Source organism: Herpailurus yagouaroundi, unplaced genomic scaffold (genome assembly GCF_014898765.1).
Source record: "Herpailurus yagouaroundi ecotype Mexico unplaced genomic scaffold, PumYag 77, whole genome shotgun sequence".
Taxonomy (NCBI): Eukaryota; Metazoa; Chordata; class Mammalia; order Carnivora; family Felidae; genus Herpailurus; species Herpailurus yagouaroundi.
This window is the reverse complement of record NW_024412388.1, coordinates 94,052,730-94,062,041: the sequence shown is the minus strand read 5'-3', so window position 1 is coordinate 94,062,041 and position 9,312 is coordinate 94,052,730. Positions and strand designations below refer to the sequence as shown.

At 42.7% G+C, this 9,312-nt stretch overlaps 2 protein-coding genes across 2 annotated transcripts in view; both read left to right on the top strand.

Annotated features, from left to right (window-relative positions):
- The window catches only part of PSMA5 (proteasome 20S subunit alpha 5), a 23,057-nt gene extending 17,691 nt beyond the window's left edge, over positions 1-5,366 (top strand). Inside the window, exon 9 of the mRNA XM_040471221.1 lies at positions 5,114-5,366. Within this exon, the coding sequence (XP_040327155.1) occupies positions 5,114-5,191 (78 nt within the window). The 3' untranslated portion in view covers positions 5,192-5,366. The remainder of the gene's footprint in view (positions 1-5,113) is intronic.
- A 3,728-nt stretch (positions 5,367-9,094) lies between these two features.
- SORT1 (sortilin 1) overlaps positions 9,095-9,312 on the top strand; it is a 67,707-nt gene continuing 67,489 nt past the window's right edge. Inside the window, exon 1 of the mRNA XM_040471211.1 lies at positions 9,095-9,312. Within this exon, the coding sequence (XP_040327145.1) occupies positions 9,136-9,312 (177 nt within the window). The 5' untranslated portion in view covers positions 9,095-9,135.

Genomic DNA, 9,312 nt, shown 5'->3' with positions numbered 1-9,312 from the left:
TCTCAAAAAAAAAAAAAACATTAAAAACAAGGGGGAAAAGCTGGAAAAAAAAAAGGGTACAGGGTGCCTGGGTGGCTCAGTTGGTTGAGCGTCTGGCTCTTGGTTTCAGCTCAGGTCACAATTCCAGGGTCGTGGGATCGAGCCCTGTGTCAGGTTCTGTGCTGAGTGTGGAGCCTGCTTAAGATTCTCTCTGCTCCTCTCCCCTGCTTGCTCGCTCTCTGTCTCTCTCTCAAGTAAAAGAAGGGGAAAAAAAGGTCAAGATAGTGGTCATAATATTATATTTCAATTAAAAATTTTTTTAAAGGCAACTGTGTCTGTAATCACAAATCAGTAATTAAACCAATCAGCGCTTACCAGAATTATGTCAGCTGTACTCAGTGTGCATTGAGAAAATGTATGTTTAGGTTAATCCCTGGTGAAGGATGGCTGGTTAAGGGCTGACAAATGTCTTGCCATTAGAGCCAGCCAGCGTCCACAGGCTGCAGTGAAAGGGACAAACTTGAATGCCAAAACAAGGGGCTTGCCTAAAGTTGGGAAAGTGTGGGTGGAATTGGAGAGAGGAGGTGGGGGGAAAGAGGGGTTACTTCTTGAGCAGTAACAGGGAGAAGAAGAGTTTGGAATAGAAATGGAAAAACTTACTACATAAATACTATTTTTACACTTTCTTAGTAACAGTGATACTCCCGGTCTGACCCTTAGGAGGGAGTTTGTCAGTTCCTTTCTGGTACTTTGGGGGGTGTTTGGTACTGAATGAGATAGGGTATTGCCATTTGTTTTCTTCTTCTTCTTCTTCTTTTTTTTGTTTGTTTGTTTGTTTTTAATGTTTATTTATTTATTTTGAGAGCAAGTGGATGAGGGACCGAAAGAGGGAGAGAGAGAATCTCAAGCAGTCTCTTTGCTGTCGATGCAGAGCCTGATACAGGGCTCTATCTCACAAATCATGAGATCACGACTTGAGCCGAGATCAAGAGTCGGACATTCTACCATCTGAGCCACCCAGGCACCGCGGGTCTTGGCATTTCTGCCAAAACTACCCCCTTCTTCCTATCTCAGAGTAATTCAGAGATAGCTCTGCTGATTTCACAATGCAGGTTCTGAGGTCTGCTTGGTTCAGTTGAAACTGCATAGATTTTTAGCTCATTCAGTTTCAGTGTTGCTTTGAAAAGAGCATCAGGTGTGTCTCAGTCATGCTCTCTCATTGTTTTTTTAATGTTTATTTTTGAGAGACAGCGTGAGTGGGGGAGGGACACAGAGAGGGAGAAAGAATCCCAAGCAGGCTCCATCTGTGCTATCAGCACAGAGCCCGATGTGGGGCTAGAATGCACGAACCGTGAGATCATGACCTGAGCTGAAGTCAGATGCTTGACCAACTGAGCCACCCAGGAGCCCCCATGCTCTATCGTTAACTATATTACTCCCTGACTTAGTTATTTTTGCATTTAAAAAGGTCACTTTCACTTGTCTAAGACAGTTTACTCCACCAGTACTCTGATAGTTTCCAAATCTGACTGTCCATCAGTCTTTGGAAATGAAGTCCAGAAATCTGTACTTTTGAAATCTCCTTGGGTGATTTTGATGGTCAGTCTGAGAAAGTCAGGCATTTGGGGGCCCCTGCTCTACCAGTTGTCCCTTGGATCACCAGCCTGTCCTTCTCTACAAAAAAGGAAAATTTCCAAGCTGCATCTTTTTTTAGAAAAACAAAACAAATCACACCTTTGTTAACTCCTCCTTCTACCTAGTATCCTGTCTTAAAAAAAAATCCACTTTGTTGAGATATAGTGTACATACTGTAAAATGTACCTATTTTAAGTATACAGTTCAGTGAATTTTGACAAATGTATAATCTGCTACCACAATTAAGGTATAGAACATTTCTACCATCCCAAAAAGTCTCCTCATGCCCCTTTTTAGTTCGTTCCTTCCCACTGATCTGCTTTTTGTCATTATAGATTTGTCTTTCATGTTCTAGAATTTCATATAAATGGGTCACACAGTATGTGCTCTTTTGTGTCTAACTTCTTTCACTCAGCATAATGATTTTTGAAATTCATCTCGTGTGTATCAGTCTGTTACATGTTATTGCTGGCCGCTATTCCATTCATCCTTTTTTGGAATCTTTATTACTAGGTCTTTTCCCAAGAGAACCTATATCCATTGTCCTCACTGCTTCTCCCCTCATTTATTCCTCAATTGCTACCATTTGTTAGTGTCTTAATATTTCCCTGGGACTTTCCTTATTTTGCTAAGTTAACTCCAGTTTGTCAGATTTCGTGGTCACTTTTTTTTTTTTTTTAATGTTTTATTTTTGAGACAGAGAGAGACAGAGCATGAATGGGGGAGGGTCAGAGAGAGAGGGAGACACAGGATCTGAAACAGGCTCCAGGCTCGGAGCTGTCAGCACAGAGCCTGACGCGGGGCTCGAACTCACGGACGGTGAGATCATGACCTGAGCCGAAGTCGGACACTTAACCGACTGAGCCACCCAGGTGCCCCTCGTGGTCACTTTTTAAACCTATTATCTGACTTTTCTGAAGCAGACTCCTCAAATTTTTAACAATTCTATAAATTTTTTTTTAATGTTTTTGTTTTGAGACAGAGAGAGACAGCATGAGCAGGGGAGGGGCAGAGAGGGAGGGAGACACAGAATCCGAGGCAGGCTCCAGGCTCTGAGCTGTTGGCACAGACCCTGACGCGGGGCTCAAACTCACGGACCGTGAGATCATGACCTGAGCTGAAGTCAGACGCTCAACCGACTGAGCCACCCTGGTGCCCCAAATTTTTGACAATTCTAAAACGAAACATTATCTTTCCTGAAAACCATTTCATCTTCCTGCCTTTCTAATCCTAGTTGATGATGCTACCGGTATGTATACCCGTCATTCACAGTAGAAACCTAGAAGACTTCCGCTTCCCTTTTTTTTTCCCTTCACTGAATTGTTCCCTTCACTGTCTTTGCCCCCTTGTAAATAATTGTCATATCAGTGCCTCCTCTCCATCCCTACTTCCAGTGCCTTCTTTTGTTCAGGCACTCAATTTTCTCCTGCCTTGTATCCTTTCAGAGGTTTCCTAACTAGTCTTCCTGCCTCTACCCTTGCCATCTTTCATTTCATTCCATTTCCTTCATTGTGCTTACTGAGGTTGATTTTCTAAATTACATATCTAGTCTTGATTGTTCTCCACTTGAAAACATCTTTTCTGGGGGCACCTGGGTGGTTCAGTCGATTAAGCATCCGACTTCAGCTCAGGTCATGGTCTCGTGGTCCTTCAGTTCGAGCCCGATGTTGGGCTCTGTGCTGTGATAGTTCAGAGCTGGGAGCCTGCTTCAGATTCTGTGTTTCCCTCTCTCTCTCTGCCCTTCTCCCCACTCTCATGCTCTGTCTCTCTCAAAAAATAAACATTAAAAAAATTGAAAAAGAAATCTTTTCTGACTCCCATCTATAAGATAAATCCCAAACTTCTTTCATGGTATGATAATTTACTGTTCTTAAGTCATATGTTTAATCTGTTAGGCACCTTCCTAAGCATTTTGCGTGCAATTGTTTCTTTTAATCCTCACAGTACCTCTCTCAGACTGTTATTACTATTTCCATTTTACAAAAGAGGAAACTGAAGCTTTGAGAGGGTAGGACCTTGCTCAAAATAACAGTGGTAAATGATGGAGTCAAAATTTGAACCCAGCTGTGATTGGGGTCCAGTACTTTTTCTTCTTTTTAATTTATTAATTTATTTTTGAGAGAGAGAGAACACAAGTGAGGGAGGGGCAAAGACAGAGAGAGACACAGAATCTGAAGCAGGCTATAGGCTCTGAGCTGCCAGTGCAGAGGCCCGCTCAGGGCTCAAACCCATGAATCGTGAACATGGGTTCTCTCTTTGTTGAGAGAACATTTTTTTTAAGTCTGTCCCAGATCAGATCTTCAGGTGTTTTAAAATGTTAGTAGTCTTTTTGTGTTTTTCCTGTAGGTGAAGCGGCAAATAATAAACATCATATAATTGGATTATGCTAATTCTGACCTGATTTGAGCTGAAGTCAAATGCTTAACTGACTGAGCCACCCAGGCGCTCCTGTGCCCTGTACTTCTTTTTTTTCCTTAATTTTTTAAATGTTTACTTGTTTTCAAGAGAGTGGAGGAGGGATAGAGGTGGGGGTGGACAGAGAATCTGAAGCAGGCTCTGTGCTGACAGCAGAGAGCCTGATGCGGGGCTCAAACCCACGAGCTGTGAGATCACGATCTGAACTGAAGTCAGACGCTTAACCGACTGCGCCACCCAGGCGCCCCTACGGCTAGTCCTTTTAAAAAACAAAACAGGGGCACCTGGGTGGCTCAGTAGGTTGAGTGTCTGACTTTTGATCTCGGCTCAGGTCATGATCTCATGGTTCATGAGATCGAGCCTAATGTCTGGCTCTGTACCTCTCTCTCTCTATCTCTATCTCTGCCCCTCTTCTACTTGTGAGCATACACATGTGCACATGCGCTCTCTCTCTCTTCTCTTTGTCTCTCAAAATAATGAACTTAAAACAGACTTTGTTGTTAAGTTGCATTATGAAAAATTTTAAAGAAAATAATATACCTAATAATAATCGGTAATTATTTGGTGCTTATAATGTTCTAGGCAGTATTGTAAGCACTTTACACAGATTAACACATCCTCACAACTTATGTATGAATTAGGTGCTATTGTTATCCCCATTTTACCGATAAAAATTAAAACACAGGGTGGCCAGGAAGCAAAGGTCACACAAGCTTCACTTCCAAGTGTGTAAACACACTTTTCATATATTTCTAAGGAAAAAGTACTGACCCCAAGTAATTTGCTGCTGCTTTTCTGATCCTTGTTGAAGTAGTGTCAAGAAATGACAATGACACCAGGCATTTGGTTAACTGCTATGTGGTCTGTTAACCTCAAAATAGAAAACTTGGTCAATAAGAATTTTTATTTGGGAGTCAGAGAGCTATTTTAGGAACCTGTGGCTGGAAAGGATATCCCTTGGATAGCAGATCCCTTAGTTCCTAATGAACAGCTGCATCACTAACACAGCTTCTCCTGACCATGCTAGTGCTATCAGCAGGGTAATCGAGCCCAGCTCATTAACCCTTCTCTGCTTTCTTTCCAGTTAGCCACGGTGCAGCCCGGCCAGAATTTCCACATGTTCACAAAGGAAGAACTTGAAGAGGTTATCAAGGACATTTGAAGAAGCATGATCCTCAGAACTTCTCTGGGACAATTTCAGTTCTCTTAAATGCTTTTAACTTTTATTTCCAGCTCCTGTTCCTTGGAAAATCTCCAGTGTATGTGCATTTTTTTTATGATGTCTGTACATAAAGACAGTTCTGAAATAAAGAAAAATTTAAAATTTGTTAATAGAGTATTCTCTTCTAATGCAGTCTTTTGTTCGAAATGCTCATTTTAGGGGACAAAAAGGATAGTGGTACTAATATCCCTATCCTATCAGAGTATCTATTCTAAATTGTTTTAGTGTCTGTCTACAACAGAATCAACTATCTCCTGAATCCCTTGATGTTGGCAAATGAACTTAAGCTTGTCCAACTCTTCTCAATGGTTTAAAGATCTTAATACCATTGCAGATCCATTTCAGTGCCATAGTTTCACCTGATGAAATAGGTATTTTTGCTGCTATTTCTTATATGAAGGAGATGTTAACAACATGTTTTGAGGGTTGTAGTTCATTAGGCCAACTACAATGTTGTCTCAGTTCTTGTGTGTTGATAGATAATTTGGAAAGAGATTTTCACTTTATGAAGATAAGAAGAACTATAAGAGCTGCCATCTTATGACTCATTGAAATTAAGGAATCTTTTGGAGCCCACAAAATGGCCATATGAAATGGATATCATTATCATACAGATAAAGAATCTAAGGCTGTGTGTCCATGGACGCAGAAAATTAAGCTGTTGGGATTTGAACTCAGATTTTCTGGTTTCAAATCATCAACTCTTGATTTTCCAATGCCAGGTCCCTTGAAGCCTACACACCTTCTAAGTAATAGGGAAATCTCATTGAGATTTGAAATGTACTTGCACTATCTACGACATGACTGGCTAATCCATATGTGGATAATGCAGAATTGATTGTGTATTATCTTCATTAGCATTTGTAGGCAGTTGTCCATGATGTCAAAATAAGTTATTATTTGAGTAGGTTGAATTCATACTAAATTTCATACTGTGTTTCCAGGCAACTCTCCTCCCCCGCCCCCCCCCCCCCCCCCAAAACACAGAAACTTGTGTTTATATGCCTTTGGAAATTACAATGACTGGAAACACTTGGAAGAAAACTTTTGCCCTGTATATACACATAAGGAGAGTAGGGAACCAGAGTGTATTGTCACCAATGTTCCGGAGACTGTTACGGTTATTTTAACCCTGTTACTAAATACACGGTAGGATGCCTGGCTGGCGCAAGTCGGTAGAGCATGGGACTCTTGATCTCAGGGTTGAGTGTAGAGATTACTTTTTAAATATGATAATCATGAGATTCATTTCATGTTCACCAGTTATCAAATCCTGATAGAAAATGCCACCGAAAAATCCTATCGTAATTTCTATTTATTTAAATCTAACAAACTTACTGAGTACTTACTTCCTATGTGCCAAGTAATAATGTATCAGGCATTGGGAATAGAGCTGTGAAAACAGTATGGTCTGTGCTCCCATGAAGCTTCTCGTGGGGAGAACTAGACCACAGCATTCCCTTTAATTCTGTGTAGGTTCATGCACAAAGTGTGCCGCTTTAGGGAGAGGTGAGAGTTGTGTCTCCGAATCATGGGTATTGTTTAAGGGAAAATAGATCTTAGCATATCTCCCATAGCCTCAGCTTACACTATTTTCCTCCTTACTGCCCAGGCAGTGTTACTTGTACCTTATACAACTGGTGAGGCAGTAAGTTTAATACCCTCTATAGCTCAAACTTCAGAATTCTTAAAAGGATTTCAGCATTCTTGAAAGAGATGGAACTTTGTGGGGTTTTGTTTTTTTTTTTTTTTTTGTAGAACTTTAAAACTTTCTACAACACTTCTTGTGTTCAGTTTAAACAGAACCAGAAATAATCTCACTAGGAAAAGCGATAGTTTTGTGATGTGTAACTTTTCTGTTCATCTTTCTGCTATAGAATGTATCTTGGAGGAAAGTACAGTTTTGAGATAAGTAATCTATATATTTTAGTCCTACAAGTAAGGTAAGATCTTCTGTGCAGTATTTCACAAGGGAGATAAAGTGCAACCTCTGTATTTAGTGCCTGTGTCAGACAAAAGTAAAATACCAGAACAGTTTATTCACTCAAAACACTTCCTCAGTGCCATATGCAAAATGCCATGTCCCCAGAAGCTGGTAGAGTTAGAGAAAGGAAATATATATTTTGTAAGCATATGGTAACTAAAAGCAATATATTCAAAAGTGAAGGTGCACATAATTACAATTTACTACTTAGTTTAAAAGTGGATTTAGTAATTTCTCCAGGAGATGGCACTGTTGAGTTGGCTTTTTTCCTTTCAGGGCTGTAAGACAATAGACCATTCATCTTTGTGTCACCCAAACAAAGAAATATTCCTCTATAGCCCCTCTTCTTCCCCAGCTAATCACATGCTGCTGGAACTGACTGTCTTGTGATCTACTCCATAGTTGGCATAGATTAAAAAATAATCTGTATTTTAAAAAATAATCTGACACATGGTAATTAACAGAAAGGAACAAATTGTACACCGGTTTTCATGGAGCTTTGTCATTTCAGCAGCTGAGAACTTGGAAGACTATTCTAGTGATTTCACCACCCTGCCCAGATGCCATTCAAAAATTATTTTTCACTTCTCAGGTCTTATCATGGTTGTTGGGAAAAAAATGTAAATTTGTAAATCTTTTTGCTTGCAAATTAACATGAATAGGATTTTAATGTAAACATTGGGTTGGGTGCATTGCACCATTTTGCTCTACAGTGAATATTATATTCTCATTTGGGTTTACGTCCAGTTTATAGTTAAAAGTAGTTTTTAGTGGCTTTATCTGGGTGTAACATTTTGCAGACTTTGTATCTATTTGCTACATTTTCTACTGAACAATTTCTGGCATTCTGAAGGGACGGAGCCAGTAAAGATTAAAAACTGGTTTTACCTGCGCTGCATGTTCTAAAAGTTAAGTGTGCAGTTTCTTCAATAAAGGAAACAGCATGGGGGTTTTATTGATTAAAGGCAGGGTGCTGATTTAGGGGGCATTATACACTGAAAACCAAACTTGTGCAATGCACTCACCGCAGGGTTAGGGCACTTCGGTAAAGACAACATGCACCTATGAAATGATTGTCTAAAAGTAAGCACTGGGTAATTCTCTTGCCCCTTTTACCTGCCCCTGATTCTATGCTACTTTGTAACTCTGGGGGAACCAATGAGCAATTCTACCTTTGGCCTAACTCCCTGCAGAAGAAGAAAGTGAGTGAGACCATACATGGTGGAGGACTCTTCTTCAAGCTTGCATGAGTCACGGATGTCCTGATGTCTATCTGCCTCCGTAGGACTAGCCCACACAATTCACATTTACCTCTTTTGGCAGCAAGAAGGCTGCTACATTAGACAATGAGTGCTCCAGTACGCGAGGGAAACCTGAAGCACCGGTTCATGACGAAGCCCCCTTTTTCCAGCTGAGCGAGCTCAGGGATTCCCTTAAGAGATTTTCCAGGCGCTGCCGCAATGAAAGGAATTTTAGGGGTGTCTGTGGGGAAGACGGGGGAATAACCTAGTCCCCAACCTGGGGTTCCAGAGTGGGTCCGGTAGCCAAGAGCGGGGGACTACGCGGGAGGGGTGGGGGAAGCTCCTACGCTAACTCTGGAAGCCCGGCCCCGGAGACGCCGGGCGATGGGGGGGATGACCTCAGCCGTCTCTGCCACGTTCCAGCCAATCAGTCCCGCATCTTGGCATCCGAATCCAGGACCCCCGAAGCCGGAGGCGACGCGAGCCAATGAGGAGTGGGCCGGGGAAGAAGGACAGGCGGCCAGCCTATGGGGGCGGAGAGGCCCGGCTGCGCGTATCCAAGGAGCGCCGGGCTCCGACTCGGGGGTGTGGCGCGGCGCCGGCGGGGGTGGGCGGGCGCGCCGGGCGGCAGGTGTCGGCGGCGTCGGCATTCGGCGGCGATGGAGCGGCCCCGGGGAGCTGCGGACGGCCTCTCGCGCTGGCTCCACGGCCTCGGCCTCCACCTTCTCCTCCTCCTGCAGCTGCTGCCGCCGGCGACCCTCGGCCAGGACCGGCTGGACGCGCCGCCGCCGCCCGCTGCGCCGCTGTCGCGCTGGTCCGGCCCCGTCGGGGTGAGC